Source organism: Cucurbita pepo, chromosome 17 (genome assembly GCF_057944985.1).
Source record: "Cucurbita pepo subsp. pepo isolate OVF chromosome 17, ASM5794498v1, whole genome shotgun sequence".
NCBI classification, from domain to species: Eukaryota; Viridiplantae; Streptophyta; class Magnoliopsida; order Cucurbitales; family Cucurbitaceae; genus Cucurbita; species Cucurbita pepo.
This window is the reverse complement of record NC_141814.1, coordinates 2,612,548-2,640,356: the sequence shown is the minus strand read 5'-3', so window position 1 is coordinate 2,640,356 and position 27,809 is coordinate 2,612,548. Positions and strand designations below refer to the sequence as shown.

General features: G+C 35.8%; 5 protein-coding genes and 1 pseudogene across 5 annotated transcripts; 3 read left to right on the top strand and 3 right to left on the bottom strand.

The window, feature by feature from the left end:
* Positions 1-89: 89 nt before the first annotated feature.
* LOC111778320 (uncharacterized) lies at positions 90-2,038 on the bottom strand. The gene is made up of 5 exons (XM_023658063.2): positions 1,872-2,038; positions 1,255-1,700; positions 942-1,134; positions 595-870; positions 90-527 (listed from the first exon to the last, which is right to left on the bottom strand). The coding sequence occupies exons 1-5, from the start codon at positions 2,013-2,015 to the stop codon at positions 183-185; spliced, it is 1,404 nt and encodes a 467-aa protein (XP_023513831.2). The 5' UTR covers positions 2,016-2,038; the 3' UTR covers positions 90-182.
* A 1,518-nt stretch (positions 2,039-3,556) lies between these two features.
* On the top strand, positions 3,557-6,158 carry LOC111778309 (uncharacterized). Its single transcript, XM_023658044.2, has 4 exons — positions 3,557-3,931; positions 4,219-4,368; positions 4,460-4,530; positions 5,783-6,158. The coding sequence occupies exons 1-4, from the start codon at positions 3,601-3,603 to the stop codon at positions 5,993-5,995; spliced, it is 765 nt and encodes a 254-aa protein (XP_023513812.1). The 5' UTR covers positions 3,557-3,600; the 3' UTR covers positions 5,996-6,158.
* A 769-nt stretch (positions 6,159-6,927) lies between these two features.
* On the top strand, positions 6,928-8,747 carry LOC111779246 (uncharacterized). Its single transcript, XM_023659359.2, has 4 exons — positions 6,928-7,277; positions 7,674-7,823; positions 7,896-7,984; positions 8,316-8,747. Exons 1-4 carry the CDS (start codon positions 6,959-6,961, stop codon positions 8,613-8,615), a joined length of 858 nt encoding a protein of 285 aa, XP_023515127.1. The 5' UTR covers positions 6,928-6,958; the 3' UTR covers positions 8,616-8,747.
* A 1,830-nt stretch (positions 8,748-10,577) lies between these two features.
* LOC111778745 (uncharacterized) lies at positions 10,578-12,015 on the bottom strand. Its single transcript, XM_023658717.2, has 4 exons — positions 11,649-12,015; positions 11,396-11,536; positions 11,235-11,305; positions 10,578-10,781 (listed from the first exon to the last, which is right to left on the bottom strand). Exons 1-4 carry the CDS (start codon positions 12,013-12,015, stop codon positions 10,578-10,580), a joined length of 783 nt encoding a protein of 260 aa, XP_023514485.2.
* A 10,157-nt stretch (positions 12,016-22,172) lies between these two features.
* Positions 22,173-23,688, bottom strand: LOC111778742 (aspartic proteinase CDR1 pseudogene; annotated as a pseudogene).
* Positions 23,689-26,694: 3,006 nt separating this feature from the next.
* On the top strand, positions 26,695-27,809 carry LOC111778050 (uncharacterized). Its single transcript, XM_023657661.2, has 4 exons — positions 26,695-27,060; positions 27,141-27,287; positions 27,367-27,437; positions 27,518-27,809. The coding sequence occupies exons 1-4, from the start codon at positions 26,736-26,738 to the stop codon at positions 27,719-27,721; spliced, it is 747 nt and encodes a 248-aa protein (XP_023513429.2). The 5' UTR covers positions 26,695-26,735; the 3' UTR covers positions 27,722-27,809.

The window sequence follows — 27,809 nt, the reverse complement described above, 5'->3', positions numbered from 1 at the left end:
GAATAACTTTTTCATAATAATTATCTCGATATATGATACCGCTTGATGATGGATAATTTTCTAATTAAAGTGTTATATGTTATGGTATCGAATTCAAAACCATCATGTTTGTATATATATGGTCACAAGTAGTATCCAATTTACATCCTCACCTCTAGTAATGTAAATACATATTATTTATTTTAATTTCCCTTCCTCTCATTTTCCCAAATTTCAACTTTCTTTAGTGCATTTAATTTCTTGTCTTCAAACTCCCTCAGGACCGTTGGATCATTAGGCGCCAAATTGCACGGCTCAAACTTGCTCCGAGACTTCTCCAACGAATCTTCCATAAATTTCTTATGCAACCCATTGGCGGCGGCGATCATCGTCTCAGGCCTAAGCTCCACCGCACCGGCAGGAACCGACGGCCGAAATTTGAGAAGCTTGCTGTATTCGTTGAGTAAGTGGAACATGTAATCATACACTAATTCCATCTTAACATTCTCTTGCAAGTACTTGCTTCCCTCCCCTCCTATTGCTTGTGCCTGCAATTAAATTTTGATATACCTCATTTCCATTTAGGCCGTAAATTAAAATTCTACGTTCGAATACCTGATTTGTATGATTGTTACCCCATTCGACAGCAAATTTGAGAGAAGAACATTTGGATCGATCATTAATAGGCCAAAAGTGCTGCAAAGGAAGCATTCCCCTAATGAAGAAATCAAAGAATCTTGGCTTCACGTACAACGTGATTGAGTCGCATGACATTATGTACTTCTCGCTCACTGACCACGCCCATCCTTCTATGTAAATCTTGTACCTGTGCGTGCATTGATCTTCCAAATTTGATTGCTTGTACCCTTCTTTCGACTCTTTATCCCAATCCTTCGAACAAAATCAGGGGATAAAGTAAATGAAATTGGTTATATAAAATGAAAATAGAAATAGGAAATTACCTGATCGTATAAAAGAGTGTCCCAATTTTGGTGTTGGGTGAGATTGCATTTGAGAAGGTCTCCCCTAGAGGGGTCAACATGTGGGTTACCCTTCCAATAAGCAAAGGGCACCCTCTCCTTCCATTTGGTTCTTTTGTTCCCTTCCTTTATGTCCTCCAATACCTTCCTCCATGGCTTTATGTTTATCTCCGCCCTTCAAAAATAGTCAAACATTTTAACCTCAGTTAAAAAATGAATAGTAACTATTTTTTAACCTAATTTGGGAAGAAATTAAATTAAAAGAAAAAAGATAGTGGAAAAAAGAAATAATTACCAACCCCAGAAGGACCAATCAGGGAAAACAATATCCAAGCTGGAGTCATCGGAGCAGTAGCGGAACAATGGAGGTGGGTCCGCCAATGGACCACTAAAGTCTTTAGATCGGACGACTGGGCGATCATCACAGTCAAACATGAGTTCAAGATCTGGCAATTTCCCAGGGTACCATCTCGCAAGTTGCAAAATCCCCCACATGGTGAACAGATCTCTGGTCTGGATTGAGCCTTTATATTTCTCCACATACACCCGCCCGTCCACGATTATCACCTTGAAATTGGCCGTTTTGCGGGCCCCTTCCACCATTTTCTTAGTGATCCCCTTGTTTCTCCATGGCCGTAGATCTTCATGGATCCAACGGAAGTGCGGTGGGCAAGTGGCATTAGATGGACGGTACAGATTTGACCTGTGCTCTGCCATCGCTTTCCCCCTCCAATATATGGGCTGCGGACAGAAATAACAATAACAATAATAATAATAATAATAATAATAATAACAAAATTTAATAAAATAGTAAGTCCATTTTGGTTAGATTTAGAATAGAATAGGTATAAAAATATTTGAATTATTCGAATAAATCAACAAAGTTAGAGCATAGTTTAATTGAGTACAAACCGGTTTAACCCATCCGATGCGCACGAATAAGCCGAGGAGGAGGAGGAAGGAGAAGATAAGAACCACGGTGGTTCTGAAGGTAGGATGGTTGTTGTCGGAGGAACACCATGATCTTGAGCAGAAGATTTGTGGCGGAGTTTTCATTGGTATAAACTAAGAATTGTAGAGAGGGAGAGAGAAAAATGGTTTGAAATGAATAGAAGGGAGAGTTGAAACGGAAGAGAACAAAAAGGGTGGGATTTAAATTGTGATTTAAACCCAAAAAATCACGTTAAAATGCTTCTACTTTCCTTTTATAAAAATTCAACCACAATAAAGTTTTTTTTTATTTTTTTTATTATTTTTTTTTCTTTAGTGGTAAATGACAAAAGCAAATGGTATATTTATTTATTTATTTATTTATGCCATAAATTATATTTTTTAAATTTTATATGCTTGAATTTTAAGAGTTTTAATTATATTCTGTACCAATAATAATAATAATAATAATAAAAAGCTTTAAAATATTCTTGCCCTAATATTGAAAATGTAATATTCTTAATTTTTTTAAAAAGTATTTAAAAAAAATTATTAATATTTTTAATATTTTTAATTTTTTTTTTTAAATTTTTTAGAATGAGCCTCCTTAAGGCTAGGAAAGATGACAATAAATTGTAAAGATATATTTTAGGTGGGGAGTAGTGAAATAAATTAATTATATTTAATATATCAATTCGATTATCATATTAATTATTTGTATTTAAAATTTGTATAATTTTATTAAAATAATTATCTAATAAATAAACTCAACCACCTCAAATTTAAGGCATTGAAAATTAAATCAAAGTTTAATGCGTTACAATTATTTTAGTAATTTGACTTCATAAAAATAAATAATTAATTATTTAAAGTTAATTAATTCATAAATAATTACGAGAACTAAAAAAAAATGATTTATTTATATAAACTTATGATAATATTCTCTTAATTTATTTTATTTTGAATAAATTATATTATTAATTGATCTTAAGTATTAAAAGTTTAATGGGTTAATTTTATTTTGGACTAAAAAAATTACGATATGAAACTTAATATTTAAAATATTTTTAATATTTAAAAATTTAAAAAATAAAACTAATTTTTGACAAGACATCAATTTTTGCATTCTCAATAATACTTAGAAGGGATAGGATTGGAATCTAGAAAAGTCAAACACTGTAAATAGTCAAAAGTAGCCTTCAAAACATATGGAAGACTAAGGGGCAAAGTTGTCATTTCACTTGAGCTTTCCCTGTCAAGTCCAAGGAAATAACAAACTAAGGACTAGAAAAGTCAAGCCAACCAAGGTAGATATCAGTGGTCCCCTCTTTTCATGCCCCCACTAATATACGTGTTCTAAGAAACAGAGGATATTCCTTTAAATCGACGGTGAAGATTCTTTCTTAAATCGTTTGGCAGATCGAAATAAAAAATATAAATTCTTGGACTTAATATCGGTCGTTCACTCTAATTACATTAATAAAAATTATTAAATATGTATATATAATTATTTATTAAAAATAAAATAACAATCAATTAAATTGTATACCATATATATTATATTTGATATTTTATTATAAGTAAATATATGTATTTTTAATATTTTTTTTATTTATTATTCTTTTCATATCTTTATAATTATTTTATTATAAATAAGATAATTTTGATAAATTTTCTCCTTCCCCGCCATTTTCCCTCTCTCTGTATCACCATGCTTACGATTCAGGTTGCAGAGGTGGAAGTGTTGAAGAACAATCTTCTTCCACTTCTCCAAATTTCACACCACGCCGATTTCAGATTCTCCCGTTCAACCGTCTCCTTCACTGTCGCCGGCTCCCACAACTCCTCTCTCATTTTCGCACGCCTTGAGGTATTTCACCCTTTCTTCATCCTCTTGTCCTCCAATCACCCTCGAGAGTTCCATTCCTGTATTCAGATCGACAGTTTATTCCTAGCCACCTTCATTACCGGCACCGACGATCGCCTCTTGACCATTTTCATGCCCGATGATCATACCTTCTCTAATCTCGTTTTCACCACATGTACGGTTCTCATTCTTTTATTTTTTCTTGATGAATCTGCGATTTCTTGTTTGTAATTTTTAGATTCAGGGGAAATTTCAATCGCGTTTATTTTTAGGGTTTTGTTTTTCTTCGATTGTGCTTGGGAATGGATCTCGTGTAGGAATTGGATTGATTGTAAACAAAAGCCCTAAAGTTCCGATTCGATTAGATTAGATTTGGTTAAACCTGTCAATTACAAGATTGTGTTGATTTCCGTTTCTTCGTCTTTCTTGAATCTAGGTCGTAATTGTTGGTATTGATTTCAGGCGTTGGGCATTTGGAATATTGCTCTCCGATGCAGATGGGACCTCCCCTAAATATTCAAGTGGCCTCAATGGCCGGCGGACTATTTGTGGCCGTTAACGCAGAATGGTTCAGAGACGTTGCAACAAGATTATCTGCCTTCAGTACTAAAAGTAAATCAATTTCTTCTCCCCTTATGGAGTTTTACGTTTATTTGCTTATCTTCCTTCTTGTAAGTTTATGAAAGCTTGTCTTCTGGAACAGTCTCGGTTACTGCAAAGGATTCAGAAGTGAAATTCTATGCTGCACAGATGGATTTTGTGATTCCTGTTGAGGTACACTATATTTATCCCTTGGTAGTTGAGGATACTTTTCAAGTGTCTGAATTGAAACCATTCCTTTCATGGGCTTTTCTTAAGAATAAAAAGAAACGATTATATGAGAGATCACTATTAGGAATCACGACTTTCTACAATGATATGATATTGTACACTTCGAGCATAAGCTCTCATGGCTTTGTTTTGGGCTTCCCAAAAGGCCACGTACCGTACCAATAGAGATATATTCCTTATTATTCGCTAAATTAGCCCATGTGGGGACTCACTCCCGACAATCCTCAACAATCCTCCCCTCGAACAAAGTACACTATAGAGCCTCCACTTAATCGAGGCCCAACTCCTTCCCTGGAGTCCTAGAACAAAGTACACCCTTTGTTCGACACCGGAGGATTCTATTGATATGGCTAAACTAAGGGCATGACTCTGATACTATGTTAGGAATTACAACTTTCCGCAATGATATGATATTGTACACTTTGAGCATGAGCTCTCATGTCTTTGCTTTGGGCTTTCCCAAAAGGTCACATACCAATAAAGCCCCAAAAGGTCACGTACCAATGAAGATGTATTCCTTATTATTCCCTAAATTAGCCCATGTAGGGACTCCCTCTCGACAATTCTCAACAGTAGAGCCTCCCCTTAATCGAGGCCCGACTCCTTCCCTGGAGTCCTCGAACAAAGTACACCCTTTGTTCAACATTTGAGGATAATATTAACATGGCTAAGTTAAGGACATGACTCCGATGCCATGTTAGGAATCACGACTCTCTACAATGATATGGTATTGTCCACTTTGAGCATAACCTCTCATGGATTTGCTTTGGGTTTCTCCAAAAAGCCTCGTACCAATGGAGATATATTCTTTACTTATAAACCCATGATTATTCCCTAAATTAGGCAACGTGGGACTTCCTCCCGACAATTCTCAACAATCATGTGTTCAAATTTTTATTGCATACTTTCTTTCCTCGATATTGATAATCACTTGTTACATTTTAGGCCAAATGGACTCATGTTCTATGTTTGAACTTTTCGTATGTTATTTCTTTCTTGATTAACATCGATAGGCTCTTGTTCAACTGTATCATGATTTCCAAGCTCATAAATTGAGTGTTTACAATGCAAATAAATGATCTAATATATGAAGATCTATAGACTTAATCTTTTAGGAACTAATTTAGGAGCCTAGAAATGAAGATTTGGTCAAGAATACCGAAAAATGATCAAATATATCATACTTGTATGCCAGGGGAACCGGTGCAGAGTTGAAGGAACATTGGGCGGTGGAGTTCGATTTGAAGTGAGTGTGATACCGTTGCAATTTTTCATCCGAGCATCACAGCTTGACAAGATGGTGTATTTCTATGGGTCAACTGAGAAGAACACTTTAGTGGTATTCGAGACTGGGTATTGGACCAACATTGTGGCCAGTAACCCACAAGATCGCTGGGAACAACTTTAGAAGAAGTCTTTTACTTTCCTTCTCTCCCCCAAATAGAATTGGACGAAGCTATTAGAATGGCAGTCAAATGTGCATATAAGTATATTACCAATATGTTCATTCTTTCATTCTCCATATTTTTTCTCTTGTATCATTTGTTCATTCATTCATGATTAAAACTTCATCATCTCAATTTTTTAACTTTTTAGATTTTCTGTTCATTTTATTTGAGGGAACTCACTCCAAATTAGAAGAGAATGGAAAAGGAAGCGGATAACATTTTTTTCTTGTTAAATAAATGGAGTTGGTGACAGGATTATATTTTTCGTCCTAGCCCAATTCTCCGCTCTACCCGTTCTCGTTTTCGTCCATGCTTAATATAAATATATTTTTAACCCATTAAAATACATATAGAGATACAGAGATAATAATGTTAGCTTTGTAGATTTGGTGGACTAAAATTGAAATTGATAATTTCAAAATTATAAATTTGAATTTAAAATAAGATAGTTAATGCAACACATGTAAATATCTATGACGTAAATTAAGATGAGTAATTTCTAATTTTTAAACCTTAGTTGTAAATGAATTTCCTTCATTTATTGGATACACATTTCTTCTAATAATAAATAATTTTCTTACATAATAAAATGCCAAATAATTAGTGTTCTTTATTTTATAAAATTTCTTCTAAGTAATCCTTATGTCAATTTTTATTTGGTTAGACTTATTTTACATTATTTAAAATTAACTATTATTATTTTATTTTTTAATTTGATTAATAATTCAAATATTTCGGAGGAATAAGGAAAAATAAATACAATTTTCATAAATATTGCTTTAAAAAAAAATGAAACTATTTTAGGTGTAAATTAAACTTACAAGATTCCGCGCAACGCACGTGTTTGTTTGTACATATAAAAGGAGATGAAACGTGGTTGAAGTTTGAACCTCCCCGCCATTTCTGGTTCAGTCTCTCCCACCATGTTTACGCTTCAGATTCTTGGATTGGGTGAACTGAGGAGCTCCATCGTCCAACTTCTTCCCCTTTCTAACATTGCCAATCTCCGATGCTCCAAATTCTCGGTGTCCCTCACTGTCTCATATTCCGATGAATCCCATTTCTTGGTTGCAGCCTTCCAAATGTTCGATCCATTCTTCACCATCTTCTCCGCTCGCGATGGCAATTACAATCTCAACATCGATCTTCAAGAACTCTCTCAGATTATCTTGGAAGACGATCTTTTCTTGACCATTCTTGTTCCGAGTGTCGTCTCATCCGCCAGCCTTATTTCTTTAACTAGTACGTTCTGTTTCCTTTCACATTTTCATTTCCTAATAAGAATCTTGATTCTCATTGTATTGTGTTGTAGTTCTTCTTATGATCCATAATTTGTTTGGTTTGATTTGATTTCTTCAATTTGAGCGAAGACGATTAATCGAACTGTTATGAATTGAATGAGAAAAAAAGCCCTAAATTAGCATTTCGATGAGAGTATCAAACTCATCAATTCGAGATTGTTTTACCTGATTCGAGTTCTTAATTGTTATAATTTGATTTCTTCAATTTAAGCGAATATCACGTATGAGTTGAATGAGAAAAAAGCCCTAAATTAGCATTTCGATTAGAGTATCAAACTAATCAATTTGAGATTGTTTTACCTGATTCGAGTTCTTAATTGCTATAATTTGATTTCAGGGGATGGAGAGTTTCGCTCTCTCGCTTTATTGGGGGCGATGCCTCCCCAAGATATGACAGTGAGCAAATTCGATCTGAATTTGTTTGTGGCAGTTGATGCAGCAAAGCTGAGAGAGATAGCAACACGATTATCTGACCAAAATGGAACAAGTAACTCGACTTCTCTTCCTCATATGTGCACTTAACATATACATAGATTAATGAATCCATCCTCTGCAACAGTTTTTGCTACTGCATCGACTTCACAAGTCATCTTTTATGAAAAAACACGTACAGGGGAGATTACTGGGGTGACTGTTCTTACTGCACAGGTACTATAAATTACAACATTCATGAATTGCATATGTTCCTAAATACATATATAGTCATTACGGTGAATTGCATATGTTCCTAAATACACGGATCTCCACAGTGGTATGATATTATCTGGTTAGAGTATAAGCTCTTATATGGTTTTACTTTTGGTTTTTCCAAAAAGCCTCGTATCAATAGAAATGTATTCTTTACTTATAAACTTGTGATCCCATCTCCTTAATTAGTCAATGTGTGACTTTCTCCTAACCATCCTTTACCGGTTCTATCTATACTTAGATAATCTAATATCTAAAGTTGTGATTGATACTAAAGCTATTGTTGGTGCAGAGAAGGGAGTGCTTGGGGGGAGGTTTTGATGACAGAGTAGATGAAATAAACTTTTCATTTGCTCTGAAACCAAAGGCTTTTTTCCATGGTGCATTGGGTGTGACCAAGTTGGTTTGGTTCTTTAAGTCGACACGTTGGAACACAACAATGGTTTGCTTTACCAGAGAATGGAGCAACATTGTGGCCTGTTATCCTAGATACAATTACGTAAGTTCTCTGTTAAATTCCTTTACTCTTGATAGAATTAGGAGAAGGTCATCCAAATTGAAGTCTTTAATGCCTGGATATCTATGGAAATAGCCTATGATGAATTTTATGTATATGCTTTATGTACCCCATTTGAAGAGATTCTCATAGTAAATTTTTCTTTTTTTTTTTCTTTTGTGATTTTTGAACATATTTGCGAGAACATAACTATCATATTGATATCTAGATCTTACCATTTTTGGTTATATGAATTTTTGCCATATTAATATCAAGATGGGCTGTATAGATATTTTAAACTATGGTTTTTGGCTATATCGACTTAGAACTGAGCTAAAGTTATGTCAAGATGGGCAAAATTGATATTTTAAATCTTGATTTTTGGTTATATCGATACTGAGATGGGCGAAATTAATATTTTAATATTTGATTTTTAAAAAATCATTTTGGGTTCTATATGCCTTAGGTCTATACACTTTTATATGTTATTTTTTTGTTGAATCAAATAATCTTATTTTCATAAAAGTCTATAGACCAAGTTAGCATATTTGCAAAAACGAGAATAAAGATCAAGTTAGCAAGATGGTTGATAGTTATGTCACTCATGATTAATAATTTAATTTCTAAAAAATTCAGAGTTATTACTATAATATATAAATATACGAGAGGATCATATTTAAATAATAATTTAAAAAATTTATAGTATATGAATCAAGTTTGTTGTCTTTTACTAATAATTGTTACAAACGATTTAACGATTTGATCAAAACGGTTCATATTAGAAATGTGAGTAATCACATCCTATATAATAAATTTACATAAACATAAACCATGAAATATTTTACTTCTATTTATAAATTCAATAATTAAAAAAATTAATATTTCAAGAAGTAATCTAATTGGAAAACAAGATAGCTTTTTTTAATTTATTGCAATAATTTTAGGAGTTGTGTAGTTGATGAATTGAAAGTTTTAAGTGATAATTACAACCAAAGCAAAGCATGGTTGTATTACATTTTTATTTGAGATTAAACTATTAATGTAGCAAGCCTTAGTGTTATAAAAATTATGTATATTTTTCTTATATGGTGTGACAAAGCTTAAACTATGAGAATATTTGTTTATAAAAATAATATGAAACTGTTCTATGAATAATTGAAATCAACTGGATTATATAAAATGAATTTTACATAACCTAACCACTAATCAATTTTTTTTTTTTACAATATGGTTTAATTACATGACTTTCTCTAAAATCGTAGGAAGGCTTTAGGTTTGACCATGGTTGTAAATTATACAAAAATGTGTTATGACATGTAAGGACAAAACATTAGATCCAAGTGAAAAAATTGAGAAATCTATAATGGAGATATGATATTGTCCCGCATAAACTTTTGTAGCTTTGTTTTGGGCTTTCTTGAAAGACCTCATGCCAATGTAAATGTATTCCTTACTTGTAAACTCATGATCATTCGTTAAATTAGCAACGTGGGACTCCCTCCCAACAATCCTCCCACATTGCTGGCCAAGAAACCTGAAGTTGTGCGAGTGTAAGGTAAAAAGGCGTGCTATTATGATGTTGATGAGGCATAGATCACACTATCGCCTAAGGTGTTGTCAAGAGAGAGAGAGAGAGAGATCGTAGAAGAATGTGAGCTCATTAGATCTAATGGCACCATAATGAGATGATGTTGAAGAAGACTCGTCACTATTAGGAATTACAAACCTCCACAATAGTATGATATTATCCCCTTTGAGCATAAACTTCTCATATTTTTGTTTTTAGTTCCCCCAAAAGGTCTCGTATCAATAGAGATAGTATCATTTGCTTATAAACTTATGAAAAACCCTTAATTAGCCAACCTGAGATTCCTCTCAACAATCTTTTAATAGTCACATCATTACTTCTCTTAAGGTCGAGCTGTCATTGCTTGTCAATTGGTTCACATGTTATCCCTATAATCATATTCATCGTCTATTTAACCAAAAAATTTTATTGTTGTTCTTAAGTTGGATCCTTGATATAAAAAAAAAAACCCAAAATTTAATTTCCATACATCACCCTCTTGGGGAAAAATAGACACAAAATTGTGCATACAATCCAATTGGAGCAATGATTATACTATAGGCCTTAGCTGACTTGAACAACCATATCCTTTTCGATTGACGTGCCAAATCCCGAAAAAAAATTATGGGACTGAGAGAAACAAAGAATCGAGTTTCTTGGCTTCTTGAAAGGCCTCCAATCATGCACTCTCTTCTCTGCACAAATGCATACCGAATCAAGAAATATATTAACAACAATGGTTCCATGAAGGTTAATGAGAAAGAAGTTCCACATTAGCTAATTTAGAGAATGATCACGACAATTATAAGTAATACATCTCCATTGGTATGTGGCCTTTAAGGGAACCTCAAAGCAAAGCTACGAGAGTTTATACTCAAAGTAGACAATATCATACCATTGTGGAGATCAGTAATTCCTAACATTGTATTAGAGTCATGCTCCTAACAATGTCGAACAAAGATATTGTGAGTTTCGAAGATGTAGTCAAAAGTGACTCAAGTATCGAACAAAGAGTGTACTTTGTTCGAGAGCTCCATAGGCCTCATGATAGTGTACTTTGTTCGAGGGGAGGATTGTTGAGAATTAATAGGAGGAGTCCCACAGTGGCTAATTTAGGGCCCTCATTCCAAATAGATTCTACAATATACCTCTTTTACGAGACTAATCTCCTTAGCTTCCATAGTGAACTTGACTTGTGAATTCGTTAGAGTAACGAGAGCTGATGAGACAAAAACAACCATACACTTCCAATAAATTATTTGTTTGAAGTAATATGATAGAAGGAAGAAGAATTGATGTTATATGTCACCAGTGGAATCATTTAAATCGGTTGCAATGCGTTCAAACACTTCCGAATCAATTGAGACAAAGATTCCATAATCAATTTCGCCCACATCCTTCTCTCTTGAAGGTAGCAATGACAATTGACGAACCTGTTCTTCCCCAATCCCTTGAAGTTAAATGGGTATCAGCTTTAAAGAATTTGCAAGAAAGATGAACAAGGGTGTTCTTGAAATCAAAAGAAATTATGAAAATTGTAACAAAGATTCAATTTTGCTTACTTGAATTGTGGAATTGAAGGAGCATTTGATTTAGGGAATTCCGAAGAGAGAGAGTGATTGAAGTGTATAAGATGCGTTTCATAGCCTTCATTGTGTCGTGAAAGAATTTGATGGGAATTTGGAATTGGTAAATTTGGTTGCATTGAAAATGGTTGAAGAATGGAGGCATAATTTGGAGAGATGTAATGATGTAAGGGAAATGGCGAGAGGTTATTAAAGAGAACATCCTTGGCGTGCACTTCATATCGGCTGTCTCATGCCATCGAACCAAGATGAAGGTTGCATTCAAAAGAGTAGCGGTGTCGTCCAGCCTCAAGTCTAGCATGCTGATGCCTTTCAGTTTCAAGTTTCTTATGTTTTCAACCATTGATGCGATGGTTAGCCCATTTTTATACTGCCACCCGTCTCCTGTTTCCTGAATCATAAACTGCGCTTAGTTATAAAAATTCAAGAGAAAAAAAGGGATGTTTGGTTGGTATATCAAAATATTATAACATGATGTTGCCGTGTGGTATCCACATTGATTGTAAAGGGAAACGAAACATTCTTTATAACGGTGTGAAAACTTTTTCCTAACCGACGCGTTCTAAGAATCTTGAAAGGAAGCTCGAAAGTGAAAGTCCAAAGAGGTTCTAAGAATTTTGAGAGGAAGCTCGAAAGTGAAAGTTCAAAGAGGACAATGTTTGCCCGCGGTGGGCTTGGACGGTTACAAATGATATTAGAGCTAGACACTGGGCGGTGGGCCCGTGAGGAGGTGAATTTTGAGATCCTATATCGGCTGGAGAGGAGAACGAAACATTTCTTATAAGGATGTGGAAATCTCTCCTTAGTAACTGTTAGTGAAATAGGGATTGATTGAATGATTGATGAGAAGATTGAATTTTGGAGAGCAAGAATGCTCCATATTTATACAGAGAATACAAAAGATATTCAGAAAATCTACCTAAAATATCGGGAGAAAATCTGGTAACAAACCAGTAAACAAATCAAAATCAAATCAAATCAAATCAAAACTAAATCTAACTTCTAACGAGATTTAATTAGATACTAACTGACAGCAATCTAAACAAATACATGATCTTTAACACTCCTCCTTGTTTAGATGCTGTGAACTCCAAGCTTTTTTCTGAACACTCATCTTACTCTAATTATCTTTCTGTTTAGAGGTCGATCAACCAACTCCCAAGTTTTGTTTTTCTTGATCACTGAAAGCTCCTCCTCTGACAGGTGCATCATCAACCGAAGCATCTTGTCGTTCATCTTCAGACTCTTCTAGTCGTTTATCTTCAGACTCTTCTAACATGCTACCAAAGAAATTGTTTGGTGCATTAGAAATCTGATTCACCTTCGTAAGTTCTTCCCAATTCCATTGCTCATTTCCAGCAAAATGAACATCTCGGCTCACAATAACATGACTAGTGTGTGGTTGAAAAACTTTATAAGCTTTGGATATAGTGCTATACCCAACAAAGATGCCAACTTCTGACTTTTTGTCAAGCTTATCACGCTTGACCTGTGGAATGTGAGTGAAGCAAAGACACCTAAATACTCTAAGGAAGTTTAAAGAACGTTTGTAATCATACCAAACTTCAAATGGTGTTAGATCCTTCACAGCTTTTGTTGAAATTCGATTTTGCAAGCACACAACAGTGTTTGCTGCTTTTCCCCAAAAACGTTTTGGAAGATCCTTCTCATGAAGCATGCATCTCATCATCTCCATTATGAATTTATTCCTCCTTTCAGTGACGTCATTCTGTTGAGGAGTGTATGGTATTGTCAATTGATGTTCAATTTCAGCCTCTTCATAAAACCGGTTAAAAGTTTCTGAAGTGTACTCCTTGCTATTATCTGATCTTATAGTCTGAATCAAGCATGCATTTTCACTCTCAACTTTGGCTTTGAATTTCCAAAATACACTCGCAACTTCTGACTTTTGCTTCAGCAAGAATATCCAACACATTCTTGTTAGATCATTAATAAAAGCAATGTAATAAAGATTACCATTTAATGATGGTGTTCGCTGAGGACTACAAAGCTTAGTATGAACCAGTTGCAGCTTTTTCGAGCCTTTCCATGTCTGTTTAGGAAAGGGTTGCCTATGTTGCTTCCCAAAATTACAAGTACGACAAGGAGACATGTCCTCATCAATGTCAGTGAGTTCTTCTACCAGCTTCTTTGATTGAATCTGAAGCAAACCTCGATGATGAAAGTGTCTAAGTCTTTTGTGCCAAATCTCAATGGCACTAACTCTGGATATAAAGGCCGTCGGATTTAGAGCAAAGCTTTTTCCTTCCATTTTGACATTGAACAAGTCTTTGCCACTAGCATCTTTGATCAAGCACTGCTTATTCTCAAACAACACTTTATAGCCTTTATCAAGTAACTGACCAACACTTAAGATATTTTGATCAATTTTAGGCACAAATAAAACATCTGGAATAAATTTTGTACCTTCATAACTTGTTATAGCTACTGTGCCTTTACCCTTGACTTCCAAGTGTTCACCATTGCCAATCCTCACTCTCTTATCTTCTTCGGTGTCTCTTAATTCCTCAAAAGACTCCTTGTCATATGTCATGTGATTTGTGCACCCACTGTCAATCAACCAGCTCTCGCTTGATTCTTTGCTTGAGGAAGAAGTGACCATACACAATTGATCTTCTTCTTCTTCTTCTTCTTCTTGATCAACTACCTGTGCATCTACTTCTTTCACCAGATCTTTGGCTTTGCAGATCACAGCTTCATGTCCAAGTTGATTGCATTTGGAGCAGAAGGCGTCAGGTCTTCTCCAACACTTGTATGGTGGATGACCTTTCTTCTCACAATGGCGGCAAGGTGGATAGGATTTTTTGAAACCTCCTCCTTTTGTCTTCTGATAATTGGCAGATGAATCTCCATATGTCAATTGATTTTTGAAATTTTTATTGTTTTTATACCTGCTGCTGTCTTGATGCTTAACACGTAAGGCACCTTCAATCACCCCTTCTTGCCTCATAGACCTCCTTTGCTCTTGTGCTTGTAAAGCATTCAAGAGCTCTGTAAGAGAAATCTTTGACAAGTCTTTGGTGTTCTCCAGAGTAGTAATGGTGGCTTCAAACTTCTCTGGAACAGTGACTAGCAGCTTTTCAACGATCCTTGAATCATTTAAAACAGAACCAAGCAATCTCACCTTGTTGGCAATGCTGAGAAGTCTGTCAGAGTACTCTTTCACCGACTCTGACTCCTTCATCTTCTGCAACTCGAAATCCCTAATCAAATTTAGGGCTTTCATTCCACGAATCCTCTCATCTCCTTCATATTCGGCCTTGAGATAATCCCAGATTTCCTTTGCTGTTTTGAGGGACATTATTCGCATGAAGATCATTTGTGATACAGCGGCAAATAGGCAAGCTTTCGCCTTTGATTTCCTTGTCTTCTTTTCCTTCTGTAATTTGATTTGTGCTACAGTAGGATTTGCTGGAAGCAGAGGAACCTCGTAATCCTCTTCTATTGCTTCCCAAAGATCCAAGGCCTCAAAATAGGTCTCCATACGAACTGCCCACATTTGATAATTGTCTCCATCGAAAATTGGTGGTGCAACAGCGGAAAAACTGGATTCTCCTCTCATTTTGATCTCACAGATCCCTTAAGAAGATAGCTCTGATACCAATTGTTAGTGAAATAGGGATTGATTGAATGATTGATGAGAAGATTGAATTTTGGAGAGCAAGAATGCTCCATATTTATACAGAGAATACAAAAGATATTCAGAAAATCTACCTAAAATATCGGGAGAAAATCTGGTAACAAACCAGTAAACAAATCAAAATCAAATCAAATCAAATCAAAACTAAATCTAACTTCTAACGAGATTTAATTAGATACTAACTGACAGCAATCTAAACAAATACATGATCTTTAACAGTAACGTTTAGAGGAAAGCTTTCATATAAGGGGTTCGAAGCCGTTTGAAAGAAACTATGCTCAATTTGGGCTGCACCCACCTCTTGTGTGGGCATAAATGTAGCCAATTTCCCTCCGGAGTATCTATCAAATTGATAGTCCGCGGCCACAGACTGTTCTTTCTCAGAAGAGGATGCATTTTGATGGTACATCGCTTACGATGGGAGATTAACAAATTAAGACGGTTGGTTTTGACTCTTAATCGAAATACACTGAAATGAAAGAAGAACGAGATTAACGTAGAGGGAAGAGAGAATTTCTCTATATTAAAAAACTTGTTAGATATTTAGTAGAATTCTGCTACACTTACATCCTAGAGTCTCCTAAATTTGCTTGTAACACTCGAGCTCCAACAGAAATTCATTTTTTCGATTTTTTCCATTAAATGATTAAGCTTCTAAGATTTTATTGAAAGTTTTGGAGGTCTAACTGAGAATACGGTAGAAGAAAGAAATGTTCGGAATGACCTCGAGAACCTCAAAAAGTGAGAAAGAGAAAAGAAAAAGGAAAAAGAAAGGGCTAAGGGTTTGAGAGGAAGAAGAAGGAAGAAGGGAAAAACGTTCCAATCGGGTGAGAGGAAACTAAATTCGATCACTTTCAATACGTAGAGGAGCTTCATTTTGAGCATTGGATTCGTTCGATTTCGTCAAGTGCAAAAAAAGAACAAAGGTGAGTTCTATAGATTTTTAGGTCTCAGTTCTACTCAAGATTCGTAAACATTTTAAGAAATTGGTCTTTGTAACTTTAGTATGGTCGATCTTAGAGTAATTTTAGAAGCTTGTGCATTTTAAGGAATTGGGTTCTTAACCCAATGGCGCATCTTCTCCTCTCTTGCAAGCGCGTGACAACTTATCTTGGCGAGTGAGGCGTGTGAGTGGCAAGTGCAAAGTTATTTTTTGTACCATTCAACCTCCATTTGATTATTTTCCATCTCCGTTTCGAAACAGACTCTAATTTACCTTAATTCAAGACCTAACAAGCATGAAAGTATAGAATTGAAAGAGAAAAATAGTATGTAAACTAGAGTTCATCATCATTTTGGTTCATGAAATTTTCTTGAGAGCAAAAGAATGCAAGAGAAAACTAGAAGCAGATATAGGATAACAAGCCAGAAGATTGGTCCATTGTGTGGTAAAGCAAATCACCGTGGTTGGCCAGTCTGTGGATCCAAAGAACCAAACAAACTTGGCTGATTCCGATGCTCCCATGAAAAATTCCTTCGGAGTTGGTGTAAATGAAAACCTTATTTCATCAACTCTATCATTGAACCCTCCCGCCAAGCACTCTCTTCTCTTTGCACTTACAACTAACTCACTACTCTTCCCCGTTCTTCTTCTTCTTGCACAAAATCGAACACTCGATGTCGATGCCGTCCCTAAAACTGTTGCAGATCACAAATTTAAAAAAGTAAACCCACGAGAGCTTATGCTTAAAGTGGACAATATCATACCATTATGGAGAGCCGTGATTCTTAACATTTGGATGTATAGAATTTATTTACCTGGATCGCCGTCTTCAGCTAGTGTTGTAACGATCTTTCTAAACTTTTCTGCCTCAATTGCCACGAACAATTTGAGGTCAAATTGGCCGACTTCCTCATTTTCGGAAGGTGTTGCTACCAACGAAGCCAAGGATCGGAAGTTTCCGGACCCTAAAACTCAATATCAACAATTAGAATCACGAAATTGGGAAATTTGAAAGAAATCAATATTGTTCTTGAAGAAGAAAAAAAAAAAAAAAAAAAAAACCCTCTTCAATTCTTGAATTTTGTGTTCTTCTATAAGAATTTTATTGAGAATTATTGGGAGGAGTCCCCGTTGACTAATTTAAGGAATGATTAGAGTTTATAAGTAAACAATATCATACCATTGTGGAGAGTCTCTTCGATTCTTGAATTTTATGTTCTTCAATAATGAATAATCAAGATTCTTAGGGAATAAGAAAAGGTGAACATACTCGTTGCGGAGAGGACGTTGAGGGATGTGCAGGATTTGGGAATAAGAACGACCAAGTGGGAATCTTCGTCGGGGATGTGGCGAAAGAAATCGGAAAGCTGAATCTCGAAAGCGTAATCGGCATCGATATCGGCATTGGGACCGAAGGAGAAAATGGTGAAGAAGCGGTCGAAAATTCGGAGGACTGATATGAAATTATAGAATTTGTGAGTGTAGGAAACAGTGAGGGACATGGATTGCGGAGAGCATTTGAATTCAGCGGAGTTAGAAAGGGTGAGAAGTGAGGATATGGAGTTCCTGAGAAGACCTAATCCAAGAACCTGGAACGTGAACATCTTGAAACAGCCTTGGGGGAGATACAAGAAATGAATTATAACCTCATTCTATACTTGCTTATAGGATCTATTGAATTATAAATTCATTTTCGAGTTGGTTACCATTAAAAAAAAATGTTGTCGTACAAATAGACTCGAATTTTATGGTTTTTTAAAATTTAATTCAATTGAAACCGAAAAAAATTCTAACCCAATCCAATTCGAGTTGATTGAGTTTTCGGCTCATATGAACGCTTCTAATGCTATTGCAAAATAATTGGGCAAGACCGATGGCTGAAATCGAAGAGCTGTTACTCTGCATGAGTGAAGTTCCTGACAGAATGGAGCTTTTGGAGTCTCATGAATGAGATTGCCCCTAAAGCTGTCATGATCAATGAGATAACAAACCACTTTGAGGCAATGTCTGTTCATGAATTAATAATTATGGTCAAGGCCCTCGAAGACAAGGCCACAATTGCTAGTAGCTTTGAGTGCAAGAATAACTCAACGAACTTTATTCCTCAGATGGGAGAGTGCGTTGAATACTTAAACAATATCCAACAAGCTATCGTACAGATGGTCTTATAATTGTCTAAAGACTTGAGAGTAGCCTTCGACATGATCAAAACAACAAGTGGTGGATCTAAACGCCAAATTAAACTTCACTATCACAACCGAAGATGCAGTACAATTTAACAAGTCCACAAGTCCAAGCCCTTTGAACCACAACTGAGTGATATTAGCCTATTGCTTAGCTTGAGGTAAGGTGTTTTCTCCCTTGATCATACTCTATGGAGATGCTACTCTTTTCAATACTTTTCAATTGTTAGATATGTATGCATATGTACGTTGATGTTGATATGTTTAATGTTGTGCATACATGTAAACGAAATTTTTAATTTTGGGAACTTTTTATAAGCATGTAACTCTGTGACAATTACTTTTCCATAGACATGGGTACTTTAGTATTACCTATCCATGTACATGAGAATTATATTTAATCGTAAGACAAATACTTATTCGTGTATATGAAAATTGTAATAATTGTTTATTTATGTGCATGAAAATTAAATTGGAGAGTGTGATGTGGCCATGAGAGAAATACGAATCTATGGACATAAGAATTGTATCACTCCTTTATGATATGTTATTGTAGCAATCAAACAAAATATTCCTTATAAAAGTGTGAAAACCTCTCTCCAGTAGACGCGTTTTAAAACCGTGAGGCTAACGACGATATGTAACGAGCTAAAGCAAAAAATATCTGCTAGCAGTGGACTTTAACGGTTACAAATGGTATCAAAGCTAGATACTGAGTAGTATATGCCAGTGAGGACGTTGACCCCCCAAAAGAGGTGGATTGTGAGATCCCACATTGATTGGAACCGCGAGGTTAATGGCAAACCTTTCCCTAATAGTAATAGACGTAGACATTCCTTATAAGGGTATGGAAATCTCTCCCTAATAGATGCATTTTAAAATCTTAAGGATGACAGCAATATGTAATGGGCCAAAACGGACAATACTACTAGCGGTAGGCTTGAGCTGTTACATAACTATTGAACGATTGTGTGCATGAGATTTAACTAGTTTTGAACGATTTATATATCCATTAATTTTGGTATATAGATATATTTATTTGGTAGGTATTTGAGTTTAAATCCTTAGCCCATTGAATATGATTGAGAAAAAGAAAAAGAATATGAACAATTTGGGTCACCAAAGTTTGGCACATGTCACATTCGGGGAAAATAGATGACATATTGAGCAAAAATTTCAAAAACTGGAAAAATCATGACATCATGAGTATTGGTTATTGTCTTATGAAACCATACTGTCTGTACATCATACGTCAAATTAAGGAAAAACAGCATAGGATACAGAACGATTCGAAATTCAGTCACAGCATCTCCATCATGACCCAGAATTTCACATCGCCCTTTCTGTTCAACACAATCAAACATAACAACTTTACCCCCATCAATCAAATATTAACTTTCAAACCTTCTAATTTCATACCTCTTTCTTAAAAATTAACTCTCTTGATGCAATAGAGAACCTCACTCGTGAACTCGTTACCGTAACACAAACTGTCACAAACACACAAAATTTAGCACATATTGTAACGTCCCATCTCTTTGGTCTTTCCCTTAAGGTTTTTAAAACTCGTTTTATTGGAAACTGTTTCAAGGGTGTGGAATCTCACAATCCACCTCAGAACCCAGCGTCCTCCCGGGCATCAATCAATGTGGGACCCAACCAAATTCACCCTTCAAAGCCTAGCATCCATATTGGCGAGGAAACAGCCTCCTGTTTGGCTTTGATACCATCGGTAGCTGCCCAAACCCACCGCTAACAAATATTGTCCTCTTTGGAATTTCTCTTTCTAGCTTCTCCTCAACGTTTTTAAAATGCATCTACTAGTGAAAGGGTGTCTCGTTCTCCTCCTCAACCAATGTGGGATTGTGGGATCTCACACATATTGTCCTCTTTGAGCTTTTATTTTCGAGCTTCCCTCAAGATTTTTAAAACACGTCTGGTAAATAGGGTGTTTTCCTTTCGGGATTCCCCTCAGGGTTTTTAAAACTCATATGCTAGGGAAAGGTTTCTACCTCCTTGAACTTTTACTTTCGAAGATTTTTAAAACAAATAGAGTGGTTCGTTCTACTCTCCAACAAATATGGAATCAGACAAAAAGTAAATATAAAATTGAAAAGAAAAGAGACATGACCTGAATCACCGCTGAAGAGCGGTAGTTCTTTTATAACTTGTCGTAAATCTCGCGAATCAAGTGCTAAAGATTTTGAATATTCAATTTCTTCTATAGACTGTTCTTGAGGTGGTAACAATACAACATCATGACGGAGTTGTGGCTCATGATCTAACAAGGAGGAAGGGAAAAGATCAAGAACACGACATAAAAAAAAAAAAAAAAGATTGATGTTTGTTATGATATACTAACTTGGAGTTTCAAATCTAAGGACCATTAGGTTTGTGTTTTCAAGAAGATGAATGGTCATTGAAGAAGAAGATCCGCAATCCAACAAAGCATCGTGTAATGATTCGAGGGAAATCCTGGAACGGTGATCGATATTGACGGAGTAGACGGTGAAGCACTGGTGGAATATTTGCAGCATTGCAATGAAGCGAGGGGAAGGCCCGGAGGTTGTTAACATGAGAGACAATGGTGTGAATATAATGTCGGATTCCCTTCCAATTTGAGCGAGCCGGGAGGTTCCGTCCACAAGAGGGCGAAAGTTCTTGACCCTCACCAAGAACATGCTAGTCATGGCGTTTATAACAACTCTTTTTTTTCCAATTCAATTGCCTTCCTTCTTAATCTCATTGCTCTATATAAACTTTTTAAATTTTAACTATCTAAAACTTCAACAATTTCATTAAACATAGTATTACGTTTGTGCTTTCTGTTCCCGGGGAGGTAAAAGTTTCCACACCCTTATAAAAAGTATTTCTTTCTCCTCCCTAACCAACGTGGGATTCTAACAATCTACTTGAGGCCCAACGTCTTCGCTGGCACAGCCCCCACTCGTTTCTAGCATTGACGATGGAGAGTTTGCAATGTCCATCTCCAATCGGAACCCCACCGATGAATTTCATCGCCATTGTAGACACCGGAACCGACTAACGTGGACTCAATGCATGTCATGTATCAAATGCTTCAACCAATCAAGTCCTCTTTTCAATCCACGTTTTAGGTAGAATAAAGTCGTTGTTTTAGGGCATAAAGTCAGTGTCAAAATCTCCTTCTACCTTCTATTTCTTGACACTTGAAGCAATCTCCATTGCAAACAAGCGACTCGTTTTCGGTGACGTCTGTCCAATTAGGTCTCCTTTTTTGTTGCCTTTATACGTGTGACGGCGGTGTTGAGAGTCTTTGGATGTGGAAGGAAACCATCTGTGAGTACGAGTCTTAGGTTGTATTGATTATATTTTAATAAATTCTCGAATTCGTTAAGAACTTGATAAAAAAAACAAATTTGAGAAATGCATTTTCATTTGTTATCATACTCAATTAAGAGCATATAAATCGTATAGCCTAATCAAAAGATTTTGATTCAATGGAATGTAATATTTGATGAAGATGTAAGTAGGAATTAGGGTAAAGAATAAGGGCAGCAAAGAGGTAACTCAAGTGCATTCTCTAGTGTTCTTACTACCACACAAAATTTGTCAAATTCGAACACTTCAGCATCACCAAACAACAAATCTACCCTTAAAAAGTCATCAAATGAGACACAAATCATCATTATCTGCAGCAATTATGTTAATGATATCATGTATACCAACTCTTTTAACTCTTTTGTGGATAAATTTAAGTTGGAGTGAATTTGAGAGGTAAGATATAGATTTATTGGCACCTTTATTTTGAAACAAATTTTACCAGGGAAAATATAGTTTTGAAAAGAAATTTGTTAGGATATGTGAAAGATAATTTAGAGCAAATCATTTGTTCTTGCCCATTGGTAGCGCCCTTAATTCTTCGATGACATGTCGTCTTTAAGCACAGACTTTATGTTTGAACGACAATCTCTTTCGCTCTAGATCATATCGAATCAAAAAGTTGACTTGTGCTAAGTTCCCAAAAATGCTCAAATCATCATCAGACGATGACTTAAAACTCAAACAAGTCACATTATCAGCCACGGTCACAAACGTGTTGAACGGTAACAACTTCACAGCAGCAGCACCAGAAAAATGTGTCGTAATAATTGGAATATCCAAATCATCAACTTTGGCCGCAACGTAGCACAATTCAAGAATCCCCGATGGATCTTCCACTCGTTTCGCTCGAACAACACTAGCCAAAGTCGAAATGACGGCATTGTACAAATTTCGAGGCAAAAACGTCAATGTTGTACCCGAATCAATAATAATATTTCCTCGTTCTAAAGCACTCGACACGTTAACGGCTTCCAATCGCTTGTTTGCAATAGAGATTGCTTCAAGTGTCAAGAAATAGAAGGGAGAAGGAAATTTCAACACTAGAGGGGTAGAAACGACTTTACGCCCTGAAACGACCGCGTTTCGACCGAAGTTTATTCTACCGGTAACATTTGAATCACTGAAGAAGGTGGGTAAGCAATATGAGAAGCGTCTTTTGAGATTGGCAATCTTTCTCATTTGAGAGACTAAAGAGATAGAACCCGTGCCGAGTCCGATGATTCCTGAGGTACGTCCTTTAAAGATGCCACCGTTCTTGTGGCCGCATCCAATGATTGTGTTGTGGAGTTTGAAGGACCCAATGGTGAGTTTTTCAAATGCAAGGTCACCGTTAGTGAAGGATTGGTCTGCGTAGTTGTAGTTGTAAGTGCAAGATGGATGGTGGGGCATGCAAGGGGAAATGCTGATGGAGCGGCATGTAGTGGACGTGCATGGTACGGGGCGGTAGGAAGTGGAATTACGTGGATTGAAAAGAGGAGTTGATTGGTTGAAGCAATTGATGCATGGCATGCATTGGGTCCACGTTAGGTCGCTTCCCGTGTCCGCAATGGCAAAGAATTTGATTGGTGGGGTTCCCATGGAGATGGACATTACATACTCTCCATCTTCATTGTTGGGAATGAGTGGGGTGTGGATGCCTGTGGTGGAGACGGTGGTGAAATGGTGGAGGAGGGTGGCGTAACGAGAGAAGGAGCGGCGGAAGGCATTAGTGAGGCGATCGTAGCGGGAGGGAGATGGAAGGTGGAGAGTAGGGAAAAGGGTATCGCGGTGGAAGAGAGAGGTGGTGAAACCATCTCCACCGCCACCATTGGTGGTTGCTAGAGAGGAGAAGAGGAAAAGGTAGAAGAACATAGAAATGAGAGGCATGTTTGGTTGTTCGAAGGGTTTGGAGAGATGATGATTTTGAATCATCCACCTTCTCCTTTTAATATAGAGTAATTTAGAAAAGAGAGAGTTGGCATGACATGAAATGATTTGGAGGGTATTACTATTTATATGGTGTTGTTTGTTTTTAAATGGTACAAAATTAGGGTATTACTCTTCTTCTTTCATTCATTTTCTTAAGTTCATTCATTAACCATAAATTGGTTTTTCTAATTAATTTAGTCTAATTAATTCATTAACCAAAATTAGGGTATTACTACGACAATGGCATCGCAATTAAAGACCAGAACACGTGTATAAGATAATCGCATTTAGTTTCTCATATCTTAGGTTAGTATAGGGTATTGTTGTTTTAATTTTTCTTTTGTATTGTTGTAAGACATTTTTCTTAAACATATAAGTGCATGGTATTTATAACAATATAAACCTTGAAATAACAGCAACATGAAATGCAATGTCGGGTCGTTTGTGTGTTAAATAGTTTCTACTACTAAGTAAATCCCTTACATTATTTTGGGCATTGTTTTCCTTCTTCTATCCATTTCCTTCTAATTTTTTTACCAATTTTTTTTTAACATATTTGTTAATCAGAATCTTACTTTACAGTGACTTTTTAAAATTCATAGATATTTTAGATTTAAAGGTGTTATTTTTCAATAATACTGTTCAACCAAATTCACCGGAATTACAATCATTTGGGATGAAACCATACACAAATTTAAAAACATGAAATAAGATGGTGGATCCCAAGAGTATGAGGGTTGTAGTATAAAAATTATCCATATCAGCCATGTCTGCATGATAGCGCTCCAATTCTTGCCTCAATTCGTTACTATAATTTTTTATGTCAAACAAAAAGGGTATGGATAGTCGGGACGCAAGGTTGCAACAAAGGTGTAATCAGTGCTCCCATAGGGTTGGATGCTACATATTTAGTCTATCTTCCTTCCTTATGACATGGGAATCTAGTTTGGATTTTGTGCTATAATTGCAACTTTCATAAGTCCAAACTAGATTATTGGGAACTATCAACAACTTTTCCCATTTCTATTCAACTATTTGCAATCATTTCAATAATGTTCAAGGCTTAATTGCAACTTTCTTTTTAAGTTTATTGAGAATTACAAATATGCTATCATTTTACAACATAATAATTCTTAACAAAAATTTATAATATCTTAACCTAATTTATGCATTTTAATGTAACATTTCAGTTTCGATAAAAATTAATTAAAAAACAATTAATTTCTCATTTAATTATATCTCCTCATTGATTATAAATTACAAAAAAAAATATATATATATATATATATATTTGTAATGACGGATTAAAGAACTATAACTAAATTGGTTTGAGTTCTTAATGAAAAACTATGAAAATACAATTTGAATTAGAAAGAATTAGTAAATCTAATAAGATTATGGAAATGGTCCGTGCATGTGATGAGCCAAATCATAGAGGGCATGTGGAGCAACGCATGTAATGTCCAATGGCTATGCGTGCGTCTGGATTCGACTCGAGAAACATGCCATGCAGTTGGTGGAGCAACGCATCTAATGTCTGATGGCAAAGTTGCATGCCCACAGTGCAACAGCAAGAATGAGGGTGAGTGCTTGGCAGGAATAAAGGCATGTTTCAAATGTGGAAAGTCGAGTGCACTCACAAGAAGAAGAATCAGGATATTAACATGCTTGCATGCCAAAACCATGGAGGACGTAGTTTACCACAACACGACCGTCGGGGAGGCCGATGAGATCGATGCAGTGGTGACAAGTACTCTACTTATCCTTAATTATTTAACATTTATGTTGATGGGTCCTAATTATATGCATTCATGTATGTTAGAAAGGATAGATGAACATGTCATTAGGACTAGAGCCTTTAGAATCCACATGAATGTTAACATGCCTTGACAACGATATCATTTGCGTATCGACCTTTAAACCTGAGCATAGAGAAATTTCATGTATGAGAGCAAGAGGTAACTCTAGGAGCATCCTAAGAGTTAGAAACACGTATAGTCAAGAGATTCGAGGGAGTGTCTCTAGAGGTCAGCAAGGTTTAGGATGACCTCTTTGTCCACATGAGGATGCACGGTAGGCAATGTCCATGAGGAGCAACCGTCAAGATGACGTTGTACCTTAAAAAGGAGAAATGGACAAAAGGACGTCCTACCTTGAGATTTAGCAATAAGCAACTTTTGGGGAGGAAAGTTTTTAAGGATGTGAGAATTTGTAACATTCAAGTCCGGACCAGCATTAATTTTTCAATTTTTCAAGTTTATACTGTCAAGATTTTGGTAAATATATGTTTTTGACTAACTTTGGACTTGATTTTATGTTCACGTGACGTGCCAACAGTAAACCAATCCAAAAACTCAACTCGACCCAACTCTACGTGTTAGTGTAGGAAAAATGGAAGGAAAACTGGCACGACTCGACCCAACTCTATGTGTGCCATGTGTCAGTGTAGGAAAAATGGAAGGAAAAAGAGCGCACACTTTACCCAAATACTATAATATATTCATGTCGTAGTCCTTTACCAACTCCAACTATCTATATTGTCTCATATTAAATTAAATTTCTTATACGTGAAAAGATACTATAATCTGGAAAAAAAAAATCTCCCGATATACATAATGCATACATATCATTATTGTAAAGATCATTATTACTAAATCATTCATTAGGTAATTACACTCATTATTTTAACTATTTGTACATGACCATGATCATGATTAATAATGCATCCAAAAACAAACAAAAAAAAAATGAAATATTACAATTCTTTTTTTTTTTAGTATCTTTGAAACAAAAAAGAAAAATTAGTTAAATTTATTCAAGATTTGACATTATTTCTTTCTTTTTTTAGTTCAAGAATGAGAAAACTAAATCTTGGACCTTTTAGCGTGATATTTTCATGTAACTAAACCAACATAAAATGAGCAAATTCTGTTGAGAAAAAAGTATTGAAACGCCACTACATTTTAATCCTCCATCCAAACTCCAAGATCATCCCATCAACCAAGATGATGTTCAAGCTTGATCGCTTCGCTCCTCTCCTCAAGGCAACCTCCACACTTGCTCTAATCGGTGAGAAAGCCGACCTGAAAATCACACCGATTATGTTATCGTTAGAGGTCAAACATCCTTCTCCCGCCTTCAATGCAGGCCTCCTCTTATCCCCTGGATTCTTCACCTTCTATTACACCAATAAAAATCACCATTATTCCATAATCTCCCTTGAATTGTTCTACATCACCATGAACATCATGAACGCCCGTGGCTTCTCTTCAATGCTCTTCTTCCTTATCGAACGCTCAAATCGCCTTTACTTAAGATTTGATCATTCAAGTTAGTATTATTTCTTCTATGCACAACAATTCTTGCTTAATCTTGCTTTTCTTTTCCTTAATTTTGTTTTAATTTTATAGAGATTGAGCCCAAAGTCACGTCGTTTCGTGAGTTGACATTGAATCCTCCAGAGATGAATCACCTAGCACGACTTGATTATGCAACCTTTGTCTCAATTGATTCACCAACATTCAGAAACATCGTGACAGAATTGCATGCTGATTATGGTCGTGTTTTTTATTCTTATTGATTTTCTTATATTTCTTGAAACGTTTTGCCTCTAATTTCTATCCACAATTGTTGCAGCTCATGTTACTTTAACGGACTCACAAGTCAAATTCTCCAATGCAGATAAGGAGATTGTTCTTACCAAAAGGGTATGTCGTGTTTTTATGTTTGAGAAATTTGTGAGTGTTTTTTTTTTTTTTTTTCACCGAATTTGATTGATGTTTTGCAGAAAAAACAATGCATAATTGGAGATGTTTCAGAAAAGGATGAAATTAAATTTGTAATCACTCTTCAACCCACGATGTTTTTTCATGATTTGAGCCATCAATCAGCGCGGGTGTGGTTGTTCAGGTCGAGTAATTCGTCTAGTGCGATGATTGTTCCTGTTGGAATGTATACTCAATTTTGGGTCTATTTCCCTCCTAAAGAGTGATATGTGAAACAAATTTCTTTGTTTGCAAATAAGACACTCGTTCTTGAGTATGCAAGTTCTTTAATAAAAGATTTTCAATTTTCAATTA